The sequence below is a fragment of the Capricornis sumatraensis genome, chromosome 4 (genome assembly GCF_032405125.1).
Source record: "Capricornis sumatraensis isolate serow.1 chromosome 4, serow.2, whole genome shotgun sequence".
Classification (NCBI taxonomy): domain Eukaryota; kingdom Metazoa; phylum Chordata; class Mammalia; order Artiodactyla; family Bovidae; genus Capricornis; species Capricornis sumatraensis.
Genome location: NC_091072.1, coordinates 111,920,459 through 111,942,885, shown reverse-complemented (window position 1 = coordinate 111,942,885; position 22,427 = coordinate 111,920,459). Strand labels below are relative to the sequence as shown.

The window sequence follows — 22,427 nt, the reverse complement described above, 5'->3', positions numbered from 1 at the left end:
GAAGGGGCAGCCTCGTCCCTCTCCGAGTCCAGATTTCAGGTGTGGAACTTGTTTAACCCACCCGGGACTGCGGGGAGGCGCGGGGTAGGGGTGGTGGCGGGTTTCCTTCGCACACGGCCCGGCGAGCTCCGGGGGATTCCGGATGCTCAGAACCCACGAGTAGGGGGCGGGGTGTGTGTGTGGGGGGGTGCAACTGACGGTCAGCCCAGAACCGACCAAAGTTTCCTCCCAAACTAAAGCGGCGCGATACCGAGGCTCTGAGTACCCCCCAGCACAGGGTCGCGAGCCGCTCTGTGAGGGAGGGAGCAGGCCCCGTGGCACTAGCCGCAAGGTCAATGCGGAGCCGCGCGCCGGGGGCTAGCAGCCGGCGCCGGGACCCAACCCCAGCTGGTGCGGGGGGCAATGTCGGGCACCCCCAATATCTCCCTCCACCTGCTCGGCGCGGCGCCGAAACCGCACACGTGGGAGCCTACCCTCAGGCTCCCAAGCTCGCCGCCAGACGAGCAACCTCGCCCGGCGCTCACCCTTCGTCCCCGGCCCCCCACCAGGAAGAGGCAGCTCTCTGGGGAGCGGGGTGACTGGCTCCCGGCGCCTCTTTCAACCTCGGATCTCGGCAGAAGCGAGGAGGGAGTTTCGTTCTCTTCAAACTGATCCTCCACCCCCAGGAGCTTCCCACAACCTCTACCTTGCTCTGCTACCTCGCAGACAGACAAGAGACACAAAGAAAAAAAAAAAATCTACCGCCCCTCTGGTCCCATCCTCCAGCCTGGAGTTGGGAGGAAGAAGAGGAAGGAGAATATCTTTTCTCCCCAGCCTGACTCGGGGATCCGGCAGATCCGGTCAGCAAGGAACCCCGAGGTGGCCCAGAGAGAAGAGGTAAGGTTGGAAGAGTCAGAAGCCAGCCACGGCGAGCGAGGGAGCGAGAGCACGAGAAAGAAGAAAATATCCAACAAAACCACGCTAACGCGCCCCCTACCTGGGTGCAACATACTTTGGAAATAGAAGATGACCAGGATAAAGGATCCCAAGCAAGTGGCCAGCACCATCCGGCAAATTCTGTTCATCCTCATCACTTCCAACAGCGCCGGCTTCATGGCTTTGTCCTGGCTACGGGAACCCGGGTGTCCGGGAGGCGCTCCCGGAGCGCAGGAGCGGGGACCCGGCGGCGCGGAGCGGAGCCCGGGAGGCGCAGGACAGGGCTGGGCAAGGATCGCTGGGAGGATAGGGGTTGGCTTCGCGGCTGCTCTCGGAGCCCCCAGCCCCGGGCAGGGGTGTGGAAGGCGCCGGAGTTGCTCTGGAAGTGCGGAGATGCGTGGACCCGCCGGCTGCGCGCCGTTGCTCCTCCCGCGGCTCCTCCTCGCCACTCCGCCGCCGCCGCCTCCGCTCCCGCCGGCGGCCGCCGCTGCCTCCTCACGGGCCGGGCGACTGGGGTGCGAGCGGTGATGCTGATGGTGGTGCCGCCGCCGCCGCCGCCGCGCTGGCCGCTGTGGCTGTCGGACCGGCCCCCTCCCTCCCCTCCAAAAGCTACTTCATTGCGCTCCAATGATCTATATATTTCGGGGCTGGGTTTTACCAAAAGCAACTCGCAGCCCCGGGCGAGGGGAGGGCGCCTGCGGAGAGCCGGGCGGAGGGCGGGACCGGAGCGTCGGGGCGGAGCGTCTCGCTCCCCCCGCCCCTACCCGGGATTTGGTCGCGTCCAGCTGTTTCCCGGGGAGTGCGCGCCGCGCTCCGCAGGGTCCCAAAGGCCCTCAGTCCCGGGTCCGGCCGGCCGCCGTCTGGAGCTTGTGTGTCAGCGTTTCCATGACAAAACCCGGAGGAAAAACATACGAATAAAATCGCCTCGGTGCCGCCACCCCCTCCTGCCGGCGTGTGAAGAGGGAAGTGGCGGGATTCGGGTCCCGCACGCGAAGCGCGAAGGGGTCCGGCGGTTTGTGCTGATTTCAAAGCCCTGGGCAAGGTAGACGGCAAGTTGTCCCAAGCCCCCTGGCAGCGAGTGCTCTTTACCCGAGTCTCGGAATAGGGAGGTTTCGTTTTTCTTTTTCCTTTTTTTCCCCTTTCCTATGGCAGCCCAGCGCGAGCGACGTTTTGGAAAGGGGTTAAAGACGTCTGGCTTCAGGTCAAGGTTAGGAAAACTGCAGAACTCGCAGGGGTCAGTCTCTCTCCCTCTCTCTCTCTCTCTCTTTCTCTATGTCTGTCTCTGTGTCTGTGTGTCACATACACACACACACACACACACACACACACACATTCCCAGTTAGGGCAAAGGAGGTTTTGTGGATTTTCAAAGTCTGATTTTCCAAAGAACAGAGCTCCCTCCACATCCTCAAAGTGCGAGTGCGGGGTGGATGGGAAAGGATGCCCCCACAGAGTCACTCCTCCCAGGACAACTGACTGCTGGAAAAAAACCAGCCCGCCTGGCAGGTAAATGGAAAGATGGCGTTGCCTTCTTGTGTTGTGTGAAGTGAGTTTAAAATTCCAATTCCGTGCGTTTAGGTTGTTTAGCAGTCAAGGTGGATGCAGGTAAACAGTGCAGGGATCACTGTGTCACCTACCTAGTACTAGCTGGAGAAAATAGGTTACTGTAGTCGGCTCATCTAACTACCTAGAATGGAAGATCTTGTTCTTCTGCCCTTTGGGAATTCCCTAAGCAAAGAGAAAAGACTGTTACAGCCTTTTATTTTCCTTATAAATTTACAGCATGTTTTTAAAAGTTAAAGGATTATTTAAATTCTAACAATAACATATACCAGGGAAAAAGTTATTGTAAAGACTGTTTTGCACACATTATCAAATCTTTAGGCTTCCCTGGTGGCTCAGTAGGTAAAGAATCTGCCTTTGATCCCTGGCTCTGGAAGATCCCCTGGAAAAGGGAATGGCTACCCACTCTAGTATTCTTGCCTGGAGAATCCCATAGACAGAGGAGCCTGGCAGGCTACGGTCTATGGGGTGGCAAAGAGTCGGACACAGCTAACGCTTTCACTTTTTTCATCAAAGCTTTACTACTATGAACACAATTAATAAGATAATGGGTCTTTGACTGCCTCTCATGTAGCAAGCGTTTGATACTTACTGAATCTGAATGTAATAGGCCTTATCCTTCGCTCAATACATCAGAGATACAACATGTAGACAGATACATGCAGCGGAAACCACCTCAACAACCTGGGTTCCCTTCCCCACAAAGTCTTCCTCCAGCAGTTGCAAAGCAGAGAAACTAACAAAGTCAGCAGCCTTGCCTTTGATTACAAGAAGACAATCAATTACAGCACAATATTTATGTAGCCAGTTTGTACTGTATTAATTTGTGCTCACTTGTAAATGAGCTGCATAATAAAGGCAGTCGAGCTGAACAAGATCCAGTACATTCCCCAGTGATTTCCACCCCAGGAGCCCCGGGATGGGAACTGACCTACTCACCCACCCGCCCATCCTTGACCAGGGCAGGGAATCCCTGCAGTTAGCATGACTAGATGGGCATTTGCAGTGCTTGACCTGGAATAGCAGGCTCTCATTTAACTCCTAGTTTTACAGAGCAGGCTAGGCTTTGCTTCCAGGTTACCCAATTGGTCCCTCATCTCCCAGGGCAGAGACCACACTGTACCAATACAAAAGCCTGGACATGCATAAGCCTGTCTGGGAAGTCACAGGGAGGTCAGAAGCGGAATCCCTGATGGGTAGGGGGTGGGGGAGTGGGGGTTGAGTTAGCCCATGTGGTGGGGAAGAATGAGGAACCATGCCCGGAATCCATTTCTGCATTCTCACAGACCCAAACATGGGCTTCCCAGGTGGCGCAGTGGTAAAGAATCTGCCTGTGAAGACAGAGGAGATGCAGGAGACACAGGTTCCATCCCTAGGTAGAATAGATCCCCTAGAGGAGAAAATGGCAACCCACTCCAGTATTCTTGCCTCAAGGATCTCACGGACAGAGGAGCCTGGTGGGTTACAGTCCATGGGATCGCAGAGTCGGACACAGCTGAGCATACAGCCACACAGGCCCAAACATACCAGTGAAGAATAAGGTTCTGAAGGTGAAACTACCACCTCTTCCAACAAGCCTTTCCCGATTTCTCACCTGGAATAGCCTCTTTCCCCCTCTATGTTCTGAGCAGCAGGCCCAAACCCCTCTTGGGTCGCTGTACCTACTAAGCTGAGTTTTATTCATCTCTGTTTCTCTCCAGTGCTCAGCAGAGCAACTGGCGCCTGGTAGGTACAAATAAGTCTGAGATGGAGAAGTGATACTTTCTTGGACTAGGAAGTTAAATTAGATCCCCTCTAAAGTCTGTGGTCATGGTCAGTGGTAATGGCCTGCAATTCTGTTGTTCTGTGCACGTTAGAGGTGAGAGAAAAGTTCTAATTTCTTGTCTCTTCATCACACTGCAATAAACTTCCCAGCCACAGCTACAGTCATTGCTTTCTTTCCATCCCTCTCCTTACAAAGCTTTGTTGTATCTTTTATGCATGCTACATGATAAATATTGACCAGATAAAGGAAAATGCTGACTGATAAAACAGAAGAGAAAGGAGATTTGATATTCTGTTTGTCTTTTAATTACTTATTTTGTTTTTGTCTGTGGTGGTGGGTCTTCCTTGCTGCATGCAGGCTTTCTCTAGCTGCGACAAGCAGGGGCTACTCTCCAGTTGCCGTGCACAGGCTTCTCATTGCCTTGGCTCCTCTTGTTGAGGAGCACAGGGTCTGGGGCCCTTGGGCTTCAGGAGTTGTGGCACACAGGCTTAGGTGCTCCCTGGCATGTGGAATCTTCCCAGACCAGGGATCAAAACTATGTTCCCTGCATTGGCAGGCAGATTCCAGTCAACTATACCACCAGGGAAGTCCTGATATTTTGAATTTTGCAGAGAGGTCAGTGGAAGGCTGCCTCTGAAATCAAGCTTTTTGTTTTCCCAGTGTAGCCTTCAGAACATGCAAGGTTATGCTACAATAACAAATGAGCCCTAACTTCACTGGCTCAGAACAACCAGGGCTTAGGTCTTAACTCCACCACGTGTCTGCTGTGGGTCACAGACCCAAACATGGGCTTCCCAGGTGGCCCAGAGGTAAAGGGATTGCAAAGAGTTGGACACAGCTGATCACACAGGCACATAGGCCCAAACATACAGTGAAGAATAAGGTTCTGACAGGTGAAACTACCACCTCTTCCAAGAAGCCTTTCCTGATTTCTCACCCGAAATCAGGTGAAAGGGGCTGAACTCATGGAATACCACATACAGGATGAAGCCGAAGTAGCCCTACCTAGAACCTGGCAATGCCCAAGTAAAGAGGATCTCTTGAAGTTCTGGCCCCCACAATTCAGTGATTCCCACCCAGAAGAGGCACATGTCACTTCCACTCACCATTTATCAGCCAGAACTACTCACACACTGCTCCCCATCCCACCCAGACTGGGAAGTCAGAGAGCCCAAAGCATTTGGGAAATAGTCCTCCTAGCTGCAATCCTCCCATCCCTCTTCAGACCTCATTTAATCATTTTTCTAAATTCCCTTTCACCCCAAGAGCTTCTGCCCATCGGCACTGTCTCAGGGTGAGGCCTGCCTAAGCCTTGGTTGATTGTAAGGCATGACTCTTACTCTCCAGGTGAAAGGGAAAGAGAAGTCCTTCAGCCGTATCCAACTCTTTGTGACCCTATGGGCTGTAGCCTACCAGGCTCCTCCATTGATGGAATTTTCCAGGCTAAAGTACTGGAGTGGGTTGCCATTTCCTTCTCCAGGGGATGGATCTTCCCGACCCAGGGATCGAACCTGGGTCTCCCCACATTGCAGGCAGATGCTTTACCATCTGAGCCACCAGAGAAGCCCACTCTCCAGGTAAAACAACGTACAAATGTAATTGGGGTCTGTCTATTTCAAAACCTGGAATGGCCCCTAGAAACTGCTGAGGAGAAAGGGCTCTGTGTGTGGATGATCTTGGGAAATTCAGAGGTTAAGAAGGAATGGATACAAAATCAGAATTCTGACTTGTGTGTGCCATCCACAGTGAACACAGACACTCGCCAAGGCCACCAGTACCTGCAGGCTGAATTCTATCCCATTCCTGTAGGTGACAACTTCAATGTACCGTCTTGTTCAGATCTGGCAGAACTGGCTGCCAGTTTCTGGAGAGAGACCTGGGCCCAGGGCACTGGAAGACAGAGAGTTCTTTTGCATCCTTGAGGAAGGGGGGCATGTCTTAGGCCAACCTCAGGCAGGGGCCCCAGACTAGCCTCTCCCAGGAGGGGCTTTGCCTTTTTGCATCTCTCTGGCACCTCCAGCACAAAGTACGCTCAGTTAACCAGAGCACAGTCAATATTTGTGGAGTTGAATAAGAAACCATGTGCCCACAGCATGTGGAGGTCTGAGGGTGCAGCCCTGCTCCAGGTAGGTAAACCGCGAGTACGCAAGTGGGTCACTCCTGACATGGCTCTGAGCGAGGCTCTTCTTCCCTGGCCTTTCAGAACAAGGTAGGGAAGAGAGAAAGGACAGAAGAGGAAATAGAGAAGGAGGGAAGACAGAAGGGAGGGAGTAGAGGAAGAAGAGAAGAGAGAAGCGCTATTATTGTTTTGCTTTCTGATGCTGCCTTTGCCCTTACTCCCAGTTTAGCCCCAAGAGACTCTTCTCCCTCCCTTACTGAGGAAAGAGGCCTGGGACCCTTGGACACGACCCCAAGCAATGTTGTACACCCAAAGGATGCCACATCAGGATATAAATCCCCATAGGCATGGTGCAATCCTCGAGACATTAATAATAGGATTGCAAGGATGCTGTAGAAATGAGGTCGGAAGAGCATGACTGAGTCCATCTTTCTCTCCTGAATCACCCCGTCACTGTATCCTTCCATGAGTTAACAGTGGCTAAAAGAATAGCCACTTCCTCGGTCCTCAGATAAACATGAGGTTACATTTCTGAAAAATCTCATGGGGCACTCATTTAATGTGTCATTTTCCAGTGGTCTCTGAGCTCTGGGAACCACTGTGACCATGTTCTTATCAAACCTAATATGACAGTGTAGACACGAGGCAGTCTAGAAATACATATGAAATGAATGATATGATTTTTACCTAGCAGCCTGCAAAGATTATAAAATATTGATGAAACCCAGTGCTGGGAAGGGTATAGAGAAAAGAGAAGCCATACATACTGATGGTGGAAGTGATTATAAATTGATACAACTTTTATAACATTTCTGAAAAGTGATCCAGCAATAACTTGTCTAATATCACCAAATAATTGTTGAGAGAGCATTCATGTACTTTGTGCTAAAACCACCCAAGTGCCTAATAATTAGGGTTTGGCTAAACAAACTGTCAAACCTCCATATGATGGAATACTCTACAGTTACTAAAAAGTAAAGTGACTAAATCAGTTAACAGTGTTAAAACACAGTGTGTATATTTGCTCCTGTTTTTGGATAAACAGATAGAAATAAATTTATATACATATATATATGTATATATTATTGGAAAAGGAAATAGCATCCCCCTCCAGTACTGTTGCCTAGGAAATCCCATGGACTATAGCCTGCAAATCCCATGGACAGAGGAGCCTGGCAGCCTGCAGTCCATGGGGGTCTCAAAGAGTAGACACAAGTTAGCAACTAAACACCAACAACAAAGGTATATATTATACAAGAAAGTATTAATAGTAGGTATTCCTGGATATTGAGTTGTTTTAAATTGATTTACTGTATTCTCTAAGTGTTCTAAAGAGTACATATTATTTTTTAAAAAGGAAAACTGTACAACTATTTTCATTTTCAGAGGGAAAACCATTCTAATAAAAGGAGAATATGTTTCTTCAATCACCAAACCCCAATTAAACCCCTACTTCCTCCATGATGTTTTCTTTACTTACTTCAGCCTAGGGAGATCTCTTCCTGCTTGTGTTGGACCCCTCTTCTATAATTCAGCAGGCTTCCCAGGTGGCTCAGTGGTCAAGAATCTGCCTGTCAATGCAGGAGACACAGGAGACATGGGTTTGATCCTTGGGTTGGGAGGATCCTCTGGGCAACCCACTCCAGTATTCTTGCCTGGAGTATTCCATGGACAGAGAAGCCTGGTGGGCTACAGCCCATTAGGTCACAAAGAGTCAGACACGACTGAGCACGCACGAGTACACTATAATTCTGCACTGCCATGTATTTGAGAGTCATTTGGCGAGCTGTACCCCATCTCCTGGGCCACACTGCATAAGCTGAGGAAGAGTGACACTGGGACCTGTTGCCACAGACATCTGCCAAATATGCAGCAGATGACCCGTGAGGACTTGCCAGTTAATTTCCTGATATGTTACAATGGTCTCCTGTTGCTACCTACCCCGGGCCAGACACTGCTCACATGTGACACACACCACCACTAATCCTCATCTCAGTCACACAAAGACAGCGTGAGCATCCCATGACGTGTGTTGTGGGTGCGTGCTCAGCCACTCAGTCGTGTCCAGATCTTTGCGACCCCAGGGACTGTAGCCCACCAGGCTCCTCTGTCCAAGGAATTTTCTAGGCAAGAATACCGGAGTGGGTTGCCATGCCCTCCTCCAGGGGATCTTTCCAACCCAGGGATCAAACTGCGTCTGCTCATCTCCTGCATTGGCAGGCAGATTCTTTACCACCGAACCACCTGGAAATCCCCAGATCCCATTACACAGATGACAAAACTGAGCCTCAGAAAGATTAAGGGACTTGCTTACATTGGCACCGCTGTCATAGGACGTGGATCTGAACCACAATTACGTGGCACCAAGACCCACACTTCAGAGTGGAATCAACCATGTCTCTATCCATACTACAAACATTGAACAGCACCTCACCTAGACTTCTCATCAAGATCAATCTAATCAAGATCAGCCCTTTAGGGAGCTTGGGGGCAGAAGTCATATAAATGCAGGGGAATTAGGGGTCCACCAATCAGGAGTTAATGGAGAGATTTTCCACTAGTCATCTAGATTCTCGCCTTTGCACTCACAGACATGCTCACTCTCACAGCCTTTCTTCAGTTCATTTCAGTTCAGTCACTCAGTCGTATCCGACTCTTTGCGATCCCATGAATCGCAGCACGCCAGGCCTCCCTGTCCATCACCAACTCCCAGAGTTCACTTACACTCACGTCCATCGAGTCAGTGATACCATCCAGCCATCTCATCTTCTGTCGTCCCCTTCTCCTCCTGCCCCCAGTCCCTCCCAGCATCAGAGTCTTTTCCAATGAGTCAACTCTTCACATGAGGTGGCCAAAGTACTGGAGTTTCAGCTTTAGCATCATTCCTTCCAAGGAAATCCCAGGGCTGATCTCCTTCAGAATGGACTTGTTGGATCTCCTTGCAGTCCAAGGGACTCTCAAGAGTCTTCTCCAACACCACAGTTCAAAAGCATCAATTCTTCGGCATTCAGCCTTCTTCACAGTCCAGCTCTCACATCCATACATGACCACAGGAGAAACCATAGCCTTGACTAGACGGACCTCAGTCGGCAAAGTAATGTCTCTGCTTTTCAATATGCTATCTAGGTTGGTCATAACTTTTCTTCCAAGGAGTCAGCGTCTTTTGATATCGTGGCTGCAATCACCATCTGCAGTGATTTTGGAGCCCAAAGATTCTGGCCTTTGCACTCACAGACATGCCCACTTTCACAGCCTTTCTTAGTGCAGGTCAAATCTCGGTGACTTTTAAATAATGGTTTAACATCCCTTCTCCTTTCACCCTACAACAGTCATTTAGATGGGAGGATAAGTTGAGTCTGCGTAAAAGATTGGTTCAATCAATATTCACCTTCGTTTTTTTCTTTTTGCCCTGGGGTGTAGTGAAAAACCATGCCTCTCAGAGTTGTTTATGACCCTCGGTGGAGATGAAAGGACTCTCTCTAAACCTACTGACTCAAAAGTAGTGTGAGGTGTCAGGACACAAAAAAAGAGGAATTATATACATATTTAGGGTGAAAGATGTGTTTTCCTAAAACAATCTCTTGCATTTGTGGGCAGCCTGAGAAATATTTGTTACATACTTGTCTTCAAAATACTAAACTCCTGTATATCAAAAGAAAAGGAGCAAAGTTAAACAGCAAGCAAAATCATGACGGAAACATTCATTGAGGGAGACAGAGAGGCAGGAGGAAGAAAGGGGGAGGGAGAGAGGAAGGAAGTTGAAGAAAGGCGGAAGGGAGAGAGAGAGGGAAAGAGAGAAAAAGAGAAAAATGAAGGGTGAAACTATGATATATAATGAGCTCATATGAATAACTAATAATGCCATCAAGTCTCAGTAGACATATGGACAAAATCCATGGACAGGATTCTTCACACATACAGAAAGGAAATATAACTTGATAATAGAACTAGGAAAGATACAAACTCAATAATTTAAGAGAAGCAAACCAAAACAAAAAGATGCCATATTCACGTAGCAGAGTAGCAAAGGTTTGTATGATATGATACGTTTCCCTTTGAACAACCCCCTCGGGAGCACAGGTGCCCTTTATCCTAGCAGTGGGGCTGAGGTACCAAGTGCAGTTACGTATAACGCACGAAGTATGACAGCCACCAGCCCTGCTACAACCCACTACAAACAGTGATAGCGATGTCTTTACTGGAGCGGCCCCTAAGGACTTGGTTCTAGTTAAAGAGACAGCTCTCTGCTTCTCTGACCTCCTTGATCCCTGTGAGCTACTGAACAGTCTTTAAAATATTCATGATTTTCTTACCTAGCAGAGTAGTTGCCTTTAACCAAGAACTCTGATTGACACATACTTGACTTTTCAAAGCTCACTTTCTCCATGGGAAAATGCAAGGAATGATGTGTATTTCTAAGTGAAAAAAAACCAAATCACTGTATGAGTCTAACTATACGACATTCTGGAAAAGGCAAAACTATGGAAAGAGTAAAATGATCAGTGGTTGCCAGGGATTAGGGGGAGGGAGGAATGAATAATTGGAACATAGAGGATTTTTAGGGCAGTGAAGCACTCTGTATGATACCATAATGGTGAGCAAACCCTCATGGAAACTATGGACTTTGGGTGATTATAATGTGTCAATACAACTTCATCAGTTGTGATAAATGTTCCATCAGGCAGGTTGTGCATGAGCTGGGGCAAGCGTATGAGAAATCTCTACTTTCCCTCACTTTTGCTGTGAACCTTGAATTGCTCTACCAAATTGTCTTAATTTTAAAAGGACATCTTCAAGTATTTTTTTAATAAATTAGTTTATTTCTTGGCCACACCTCAGCTTGCAGGATCTCAGTTCCCTGACCAGGAACTGAACTCAGGCCACAGCCGTGAAAGCCCAGAATCCTAACCACTAGGCTACCAAAGAACTCCCTAAAAAGACATCTTTAAATTATAGGAAAAATTTATGATTTAAAGAATTTAAATTTAAAGATGGGACTAAGCAACCTTTAAGATTCTGGGGCGGGTTGAATTGAAACCTGATATTTCCAGATTCCTGTAGTTGGATCAGGTCAGTGCCATAATAATTGGAACTCAAACAGAGATCCTTTTATACATGACCTCTACCAGGAGTTGGAGCGGGGTGTATCACCCACAAAATGATGTTTCTCAAAAAAGAGCAAGTTGAATGTTGGGCACTGGCAGACAACAAACACCTTGGAACACAAATCTTATTCTGTGAAGTCAAATCTTTAATATTCAAGATGTTAAATAATCTCATTATAACAATGATAAACCCAGGGCTCTGAAAATGAAACCAAGAATGCTGATCAGCAAGGGAAAGCAGCTAGGACTAATTGCGCACAGCAGGGTGTGAATTTTCAGAAAAGGGAGCAGAAGGATTATGCCGCAGAGAGAGTGCAGTGCCTTGACTCAGGCAGGAGTTCTGATCTCTGAGGTCAGCCACCAACTGATCATGTGGCTTAAAACAAGTCATTCTCCTTCCCTGGGACTCTAGGCACCTGAGATAAAGCCAGAGAAATGCAGTATTCAGATAACTAAGTGTTTGTTAGGATATGTTGAGTAAAAGGGCTTTCCTGGTGGCTGAGATGATAAAGAACCTGCCTGCCAGTGTAGGAGACCCAGGTTCAGTCCTTGGGTTGGGAAGATCCCTCGGAGAAGGGAATGGCTACCCACTCCGGTATTCTTGCCTGGAGAATCTCATGGACAGAGGGGCCTAGTGGACTACAGTCCATGGGGTCTCAGAAAGAGTCCAACATGACTGAGCGACTAACACACACACAAGTAAGAGGACTCCGGTAGTAACTCTCGGTGGTAACAATCTCTAGGGGGGTGGAGAAGGAGCCATCTCTTCTCCCTGGTTTTAACTGCAACGTCAATACCATTTAGACAAGAACACACCTCCTCTTGAGTAGTACTAGATTACGCTCAATAGAGTTGATCTTCTAATGAAACCATTTAAGTGACTCCTGACCAAGCAAGTGTATTAGTCAGAGACATTGGGAGTCAGAAATCCAATTCCAACCAGCATTAACCAAAAGGGAACTTCAAGGGGCAAAGCCAGCTTTAGGCATGAGTGGATTCAAGGTTTGAAGACATGTCTTAAGGATAGTGTCTCTTTGCAGCATTCCGCCTGCTCACCTGTGTGTGGTTCTCATTTTCAGGTGGCCACCAGGTAAGCTCCAGGCTTACCTCCTTTAGCACTGCATCCCCTGTGAGAAGTGCCTGCCTCCTGAACAGCTCCAGCAAGTGTCCAGTGCTTCATTTGGCTGGGCCCGGCTACGGTCACCTGTCACTGGGACAGAGATCATGGTGTTCTCGTCGGCCAGCTCTGGATAGTATGTTCATCCTGGAGCCAGATATGAGATCAGTCCCACCCACACCACAAGAAGCAAGAGTGGCGGCAAGGGGATCCCCAGAGGCCACCACCCGCAAGAGGCCAAGATGGATTCTGCACAAGACAGGATGCCAGATGTATTCATTTCCCACTGCTTTTGTAACAAATTTCCAAAAATTTAGTGGCTTAAAATAACACAGATTTATCATCGTATAGCTCTGGAGGTCAGAAGTGGGAAGTCAGTCTCAGTGGGCTAAAATCAAAGTGTCATCAGGGCTGTGTCGGTTCTGGAAGCTCTAGGAAGAATGTGTTTCTTTGCCTTCTCTAACTTTTGGAAGCCACTTGCATTCCTTAGCTTGTAGCCTTGTCCTCTACCTTCAAAGCCTCTGCATGACATCTTCCAATATCTCTCTCTCTGACTCTGACACTTTTGTCTCCCTCTTAATAAGGCCTTATTATCTGAGTCCACCCAGATAATCAGAATGATCTTCCCATCTCAAAATCATTAACTTAGTCACATTTGCAAAGTTCCTGTTGCTATATAAGGTCACATATTTATGGGTTCCAGAGATTAGGATTGGACATCTTTGTGGACCATTACTCGGACTATCATTGTGAACAGGAAAGAAAAGGTTCCTTTTTTTTAACTACATCTGTACCTGTCCACAGCATACAAATGTCAGTAAAGTTGGCTTTGGCCAGCAAGGAATGTCATGTAGGTCAGAAGTTTACTAGGGACTTCACTGGTGGTCCAATGGAGAAGATTCCAAGCTCCCAATGCAGGAGCTCCAGGTTCAATTTCTGGTTAGGAACTAGACTCCACATGCCATAACAAAGAGTCTGCATGCTGCAACTAAAAATCCTGCATGTCAAAACTAAGTCCCAGTGCAGCCAAATAAATAGTAAAAAATTTTTAAAAAGGAAGTTTACTGGACATCAAGTCTAAAAACATAAGTTCAAATTCAAGCTCTGCCCATGCATGAGCCTTCTTTCGGTCTCAGTTTACCTGTGCAATGAATACGCTTACCTCAGTGGCTGAGTTGTTGTGACACAATATTCATAAAAGCATATTTACGTTGTGAACATCGTACAAATGCAGATGATTTTTCAGAAAGGAAATGCGAGGGTGTAGAGGAAAGTGTGGAAGCAGAAACAGATCTTATTTTCTTGGGCTCCAAAATAACCTGGACGGTAGCTGCAGCCATGAAATTAAAAGACGCTCCTTGGAAGGAAAGCTATGACAAACCTAGACAGCATATTGAAAAGCAGAGACATCACTTTGCCAACAAAAGTCCGTATAGTCAAAGCTATAGTCATGTACGGATGTGAGAGTTGGTCCATAAAGAAGACTGAGTACTGACGAATTAATGCTTTCGAACTGGGGTGCTGGAGAAGACTCTTGAGACAGCAAGGAGATCAAACCAGTCAATCCTAAAGGAAATCAGTCCTGAATATTCATTGGAAGGACTCGTGCTGAAGCTGAAGCTCCCAACACTTTGACCACCTAATGTGAAGAGCCAACTCATTGGAAAAGATCCTGATGCTAGGAAAATTTGAGGGCAGGAAGAGAAGGGTGGCAGAAGATGAGATGGTTAGATGGCATCACTGACTCAATGGACGTGAATTAGAGCAAACTCTGGGAGATAGTGAAGGACAAGGGAGCCGATGGGGTCACAACGAATTGTACATGACTTAGCGACTGAACAACAGCAACAATAATGCCTCAGGGTCTCCTCACAGAAGGAAAGGTCTCATCTAAAGCAAAAAGATCACTCATCAGCTCTGAGGCATGAAGCAGTATTGGGAGCCAGGATTACCAAGGGAGTTAAAAAGACTGTATTTCTTTAGCTCCCATTAACCATTAACAACCACCGGACCTGGTCGCCCCGATTCTAGAGCTTACTCCTCGCAGGATGTTGTGACCTTGAAGACAAGAGGAGCCACCCGTTCCCACCTCCACCTTGGGACCCAGCCAGAGATGAATGCTCAGACCCAAGGGGCATATCAGACTCTGAGCAGAGGGAGGAGGTCATGCCATTCTTTCCATAAGTAACTTGGAGGGGAAGGCGGCAAGAAGTTCCCCTACAGCCACATTCAGCACAAGGTCGTGGCATTGGTGGAAGGACATGTCTGGCTGGTGAGGTGGCCTGCGTGGGATATGCATGGCTTCAGCAAGCAATTCACAGACTTCCCAGGCGGTCCAGTAGTTAAGACTCCACCTTCCAATGCAGGAGGTGCAGGTTCAATCCCTGGTCAAAGAGCTAAGGTTCCACATGCCTTAAGGTGCAGCCAAAAATTTAAAAAGAAAGAAAGCTACTTACCTCCAGCAGAACCTAAAATCTATAACAATGCAGTGGCCACTGATCCAGAGAAGACACATGGATCGGAGGCCCTGTGCAGAAAAGAGAATGTAGCCCACCTGAGACTGTTTGCAAGGGTACCCCTTGGCTGGCATCTGGGAACCTGGATCCATAGAGGGCTCTCGACATCCCCAGAATGGACAACAGTGGTTCTCTGAAACTCTTTGTATTCACCATGTAGTTTATGCAGAACCCCTGCCTTCCTTCTGGAAGTCTGGAGTTTTGCTACAAAGGATCCCTACATGACTGGCCCCAGTAAGGTCCCAGAACTCCTAGGCTCAGGGAACTTCCTTGATAGCCACTGCTTCACACGTGTTGTCACACTCATTGCTGAAGTGATTGAGAGCATCCTGTGTGACTCCACGGGGAGGAGGCTCTGGACTCTTGCACCTGGTTTCCTCCAGCCTCCTTTGCTGACTTGGCTCCTTTATGCCTTTGCCCTTTGCTGCCTTTGCATTGTACCCATTCACTGTAATAAGTCACAACCATGAGTATAATACACGATGACTCCTATAAGCCCTCCTAGTGAGTTTTCAAGGTTGGGGTGGTCTTAGGGACCCCTGCCCCAGGCCCTTTCCCCTATGCCTCTCGGTGTCACTTGAGTCCTCCTCCACACACCCAGATCAGGAGACTAGATGTGCTGAGTGCAGGTGTTTGGTGGCCTCAGTTTCTTATCTTTCTTTTTTTAATATTTATTTTATTTTATTTGTCTTTGCTGGATCCTAGTTGCAGCATGCAGGATCTTCAATCTTTGTTGAGGCATGCAAACTCTTAGTTGTGGCATGTGGGATCTAGTTCCCCGACCAGGGATTGAACCCTGGCCCCTGCATTGGGAGCACGGAGTCTTAGCCACTGGGCCATTAGGGAAGTCCCTCCTTATCTTTCAGTGAGACTTGGAATGCTACAATTTCTAAATTCTTGATCACTGCTCATTAAAATTGCATAGTTCTATATAAATGTGTGTGTGTGTGTGTGTGAGCATGTTGTCTTAGTTCAGGTTGCTATGACAAAATTACCATCCACTGGGTGGCTTAAAACGCAAGCGTTTCTCAGTTCTGGAGGCTGACAGTGAGGGGAGGAGAGCCCACCTCGCAGCTGTAGAGAGATCCCTTCTTGCCTTGTCGTGACAAAGGGGAGAGAAAGGACTGTGAACCCATCACAAGGGCTTTACCCTCAAGACCTGATTATCTCCTGAGGCCCTGCCTCCAAATACTGTCATACTGGGGATAAGGGTTTTAGCCAGTGAATTGTGAAGAGACACAGTCATGCAGCCCATAGTACGTATACTACATTTCTCAGTAGAGGTAGGAATTTCTTATTAAGCTTTCCTTTTTTATTCTTTATCCTTAATAAAACCCCACAGATCCTTATAGAGAAATTATATTTACAGATTGATTTTGGCTTGACCATTGAGAGTCAGGTTTGTTTTTGTCTCTCTGTGTCCAGGTGAGTCAAAAGTAAACACCTTCAGATTTTAAAGTTTTGTAAATAGGAAAATTTCTCGAAATCCAAGGCCATTCCATAAATCAGTGCCTGAGGAATACTGGCCTAGTAGACTTCAGAAGTCCTTGCCAGCTCTAATGGGCTGTGATTTTCCATATGGGTTTCACTCAAGACAGGTGTCTGGATCAGAAAGTGCCTTTCCAACACTATAATTTCATGTTTCTTAGATTGTATAAATCCCTCTTTAACACTCTCGTTTTTACTTTCATATATATATGCTTTTAAATTTAAATGCTTTTAAATTCTTCTTTCATATTTTAGGGGAAAATGCAAGACTGAAATGCTTGAAGGAAAGCCAAAATACCAAAATTTGGATAAATTAAGCAAGTAAAAGAAAGAGAAGTGATGGGGAGTGGAAACTGTTTTCTCTGTGTGCTTCCCATCTCAAAAACGTAAATTCCGTCTAATCCAGGACCTTAACCTTGTTTAGAATCAGTTCTTCACACTGGCCCAAAGTAGGTGCTCAATAAACATTTGTTAAATAAATGAATGAATTTATCAATTCATTTTATTATCAATACATCTGGAGTTGAATTTACCTGTATACTATCATTAGAATTCCCTGTGCTTCCCATATATACAGGTCATGGCTCTCTGAAGGCAGGTTTTTTTGTTTTTTTTTTTGCTATGGAGGCAAAGAGGCAACAATTCACCCTTTCTGAGGCCTCAACAAGACAGGCAAAGGGAGTCTGTACTTTTAAAGAAAGATGTGTTTGGCCCCTTTGACATGCCAGGAACTGGCCGTAAGTAAACAGGTGAAGAGCTTGTGCAACCATGCTCTATGGAAGTTTCTAGAATGAGTCTCAAGGGTGGCATGTAGTCTATGGTGGTCAAGATCACAGCCTCCTTTCCAGGTCGCTATTTCTGGACTAAGTCAGGGTAGCCTTAGGCAAATTCCCCAAATTCTTGGTGCCCTGGTTTCCACATCTGTGAACTGACGATAATGACAGCTCCTCCCCGAAGGGTGTCGAGATGATTAAATGAGTTAAAATACATAAAGTACTTTTAAATATATATATATATTTGGCTGTGCCAGATGTTAGATGCAGTATGTGGGATTTTCTTTTTTTTTCAGTTGTAGCATGTGGGATCTAGTTCCCTGATCAGGTCCCCTACATTGGGAGCAAAGAGTCTTAGCCTCTGGCCCACCAGAAAAGACTATATAAAGCACTTTTCAAGCTAGTGTGAACAAAAAAAAATGTTGTCTGCTAGCTAAACCAGTAAACAATGAATGTTGCCTGCCATCAAGCTAATAGCCACTGCAGCTGCCCCTGCAGTGTGTCCTGAGGGGAATTCAGGGTGGATCAAAACAGGATACTGGCCCTAGATAGCTAAGATGCACACGATAAAGAATAATTTCAATGAGCCTGAATTCTTGCATCTTCCCATACAAGCTGTTGCCATTTAGTCACTAAGTCCCATCTGACTCATTCAAGTTCTCGTTCAGTCTTTTAGTCACGTCCAGCTCTTTGTGACCCCATGGACTGCAGCGCGCCAGGCTTCCCTATTCTTCACTATTTCCCAGAGTTTGCTCTAGTTCATTTCCATTGAGTTGGTGATGCTATCTAACCATTATGTTGTATACCTTAAACTTATACAGTGCTGAATGCATGTCAATTATGTCTCAACAGAACTAGAAGAAAAAACGGGGAACAGAAAGGACAAAGGCACAAAATAGCACTGGGATCTTTGTGCTGTTGGTGCCTCAATCTCCTAGAAAAATGCCTGGCATGTTGTAAATGCTCAATAAATACGTGTTGATTGAATAGGAAACTGAGGCAAATTAAGCATTACTCCTTCTAGAGGAGAATGATGAGGCCCAGAGAGGTTGAGTAATTTTCCCAAGTTTCACAGAGCCAGGAAACACTGTATCTAGGACCTGAACCCAGCACCTTCCACTATGAGCCGAGTACAGAATAGTAACATGTGTATGGGATTGGGTGAATAGAATGTGATACAATAGCTTTTGGTTTGAGATGAGCCAAAGGGTGGGAGTCTTCACTACTCATCTGTTCGTGTTGATGAGCAGACTATTTTAGTTTAGAATATAAAATGTAGGGGAGCCGAATTCCCCATCCTGAAGTGTGTCTTTTTGGCATAAGCATGGTTATTTTTAAAAAAACACAGCAGACGTGGGAGAGTCTCTGAAAATACAGTAGAAGTTACCCTTCATAAGAGATGTTTCCGTGTATATGGAAATCTCCATTTGTAAGGGTGTCTCCCTGCTGTACCAAGAAGAGGAAGCTGACTCAATTTCTAGAAACTTACTGGTGGAGATGACAAGGACTTACATCTGTAGCACAACCTCACCCTTGTCCACTGCCCCTTTTCCTGGTGAACCTCCCATCACTGACTCCCCATCCCAAACATCTTATTGTGTCTTTAGCTGAAGATGGTATTTATTTTTAAAAAAACATTTCCGTCTTCTTCATTCATGCTTCTTTTTTTAAAGACTGACTTATTTTATTTATCGATATTTTTGGCTGTGGTGGGTCTTTACTGCTGCATGCGGGCTTTCTCCAGTTGCAGCGTGTGGGCTTCTCATTGCGGTGGCTTCTCTTGTTCCAGAGCACAGGCTCCAGGTGCTCAGGCTTCACACAGGATCAGTAGTGGCTTGAGGGCTCTAGAGCGCAGGCTCAGCAGGGATCAAACCCATGTCCCCTGCATTGGCAACAGATTCTTTACCATTGGCAACAGATTCCCTGGACCACCAGGGAAGTTCAGAAGATGGTATTTAAAGTGAGGACTTCCACCTTTTCAGACAGTAGAACCTAGAAGGGAAGAAGCCCCTTCTCTGCTACCAAATAGGGTCTAGATAGCTCATTGCAGGAGGCAGCGGGCAGGTCACCCTGGCCTCCAAGCCTGCAGGAACCCTGATGGGCCAAGTCTACACTCCCTGTGGCTCAGTTTGACTAGGTAATAATAACGTAAACAATGCCTCCCGTGTGCTAAGGACAAAGCAAAAGACAAGCAGAGGCTTAGAGGGAACCAGAGTTCAAACCCTCTACCCACCAGCTGTACAGCCTTGAGCAAGCTACTTCTTTTTGACCCTCAGTTTTCTCATCTGCAAAATAGGAATAAATAAAACCCACTTTCTGGGGCTTTTAGAAAGGTCAAATGAGATGATGCCTATGAAAGGAGGAAGAAGGCAGAAAGGGGAATGTTGCCCACCGACCTCCCAAAAGACAGAAAAACCCATAGATCAAACAAAGCTAAGTTCGTGGGACTGATTGCAGTTAAGAGAGAATGTCACCATGACATTTGAAGGATGTCTCAGAAGAAGGATGTCTCAGAGGACAGTTAAAGGGTTTAGGGCTGGAGACAGTTGGTTTCAAAGGGTGTCTTGCACAGCTGGGGATTGTTGCAATTTGGGGCATAGACAATGATAAAAATACCTTTTGATCTGGTATCAGTCAAGGGGTGGGATTCTTCATTACAAAGCTGTTAGTCTTGACAAGCAAACTATTTGAGTTGGCTTACATTCTTATATTTGTTAAGACAAAATTCAAGCCAGTAAATTTGAAGGTCTAATTGGCTTTATTAGGAAATTTATGAACGGGGCAGCATCCACAGTACGCTGAGGGGGTTGAACAAATTGGAAGGTTTATGTAGAAGAAGGATGGGGCAAGGGAACTATTAGCAAAAGACACAAAAGGATTATTTTTGGGCCAGGACATCTTTTGTGGCAGAGGGAGCTATAAAGGTTTTACATACACATTGCTTCCTCTTTTTCTGGAGGTCAGGACAGGCAGGAATAGATATGGTCCCCTTGAAAATCACCTCATTTGTGCTGACCAGAAAATTTCAGGCTGGTTGATTAAGGTTACATTTCTAGTGAAGACTGAAACTACAATTAGGTTAGGTCTTAAATCTAGATTTGGTATCACGGGCTTTAGCACAAGAGATGCCATTTTGGGTCTGTGGTTTTTCTCTTTAATATATTCCAGGAATAAATATTTTTTTCTTTTCCCAGTATTAACACAAGGACAGAGATGTGTGTTCACTCAGTTCTGAGTATGTCATCAAGCATGTCAGCAGAATGACCTCATTTAATTCCACAACAGTCCCAGGAGGACTTATCTTAGCCATCCTTCCCTGAGGTCCTAGGAAGTAGATTTTATTCTTTGCTACTTGAAAGATGTAGCAATATCAATAACCTCAGATATGCAGATGACACCACACTTACGGCAGAAAGCGAAGAGGCACTGAAGAGCCTCGTGATGAAAGTGAAAGAAGAAAGTGAAAAAGCTGGCTTAAAACTCAACATTCAGAAAACTAAGATCAAGGCATCCAGTCCTATCACTGCATGGCAAATAGATGGGGAAACATGGAAACACTGACAGGCTTTATTTTCTTGGGCTCCAAAATCACTGCAGATGGTGACTGCAGCCTTGAAATTAAAGGACACTTGCTTCCCTGGTGGCTCAGAGGTTAAAACGTCTGCCTCCAATGCGGAAGAACCGGGTTCAATCCCTGGGTCAGGAAGATCCCCTGAAGAAGGAAATGGCAACCCACTCCAGTATTCTTGCTTGGAGAATCCCATGGACTGAGGAGCCTGGTGGGCTGCAGTCCACGGGGTCACAAAGAGTCGGACACGACTGAGTGACTTTACTTACTTGCTCCTTGGAAGAAAAGCTATGACCAACCTAGACAGCATATTAAAAGCAGAGACATTATTTTGCTGACAAAAGGTCAGTATAGTCAAAGCTATGGTTTTTTCCAGTAGTCATGTATGAATGTGAAAGTTGGACCATAAAGAAGGCTGAGTGCCAAAGAATTGATGCTTTTGAACTGTGGTGTTGGAGAAGGCTCTTGAGAATTCCTTGGACTGCAAAGAGATCAAACCAGTCAATCCTAATCGAAATCAACCCTGAATATTCATTGGAAGGACTGATACTGAAGCTGAAACTCCAATACTTTGGCCACCTGATGCAGTGACTCATTAGAAAAGACCCTGATGCTGGTAAGATTGAAGACAGGAGGAGAAGGGGATGACAGAGGATGAGATGGTTGGATGGCATCACTGACTCGATGGACATGAGTTTGAGCAAGCTCTGGGAGATGGTGAAGGATAGGAAAGCCTGGTTTCCTACAGTCCATGGGGTCACAAAGAGTCAGACATGACTGAGCAACTGAACAAGAACTTGAAAGACGAGGAGACTGAAGTCGGCAGGCGTTATTATTCATTCTAGAGGGGGAAAATTGAGACTCAGAGAAGTTAAGGATTTTGCCGGAAGCTCACAGAGCTAGTCAGTAGTGGACTGAGAATGTGAATATAGCACTTTTTTAAAAAAATATTTTTTTATTTGATGTGGACAACTTTTTAAGTCTTTATTGAATTTGTTACAATATTGCCACTGTTTTACATTTTGCTTTTTTTGGCCCCAAAGCACATCTGATCTGAGCTCCCCAGTTAGGGACTGAACCCTCACCCCCTGAATTGGAAGGTAAAGTCTGAACCACTGAACCACCAGGGAAATTCTGAGCACTTTTGACTGTGAGTTGAATATGAATACATCATAATATTTCCTTAAACCAAATGAGGAAAAGTGGAGCTATCTAAGCAGTATTTGTTATAGCCCAATCCAGAAAAAACACATCTGTCAACAACAGAGTGGATAAATGGAATACTCGACAGCAAAGTGGAGTCACACAATGGAATACAAAGAAGAAAATGAAGGGGACACTGTCACCTTTCCCAACATGGATGCATCTCACAGGCACACATCAAGGGAAAGAAGTTGGACACAAGAAACTACCTACTGTGTGGTTCAACTCATAGAAAGTTTATGAACCCATTGGTTAGAGGAAAGGACCGAAATTCCTTTGGGAAGGAGGCAGAGGT

General features: G+C 46.5%; 1 protein-coding gene across 2 annotated transcripts in view; it reads right to left on the bottom strand.

Annotated features, from left to right (window-relative positions):
* The window catches only part of CHST11 (carbohydrate sulfotransferase 11), a 260,929-nt gene extending 259,814 nt beyond the window's left edge, over positions 1-1,115 (bottom strand). Inside the window, exon 1 of one of the 2 annotated variants that reach the window (XM_068971834.1) lies at positions 992-1,115. In XM_068971834.1, the coding sequence (XP_068827935.1) occupies positions 992-1,094 (103 nt within the window). In that variant the 5' untranslated portion in view covers positions 1,095-1,115. Of the gene's footprint in view, positions 1-976 lie in introns of both variants that reach the window. The other variant, XM_068971835.1, reaches the window with a different exon arrangement.
* Positions 1,116-22,427: the final 21,312 nt, after the last annotated feature.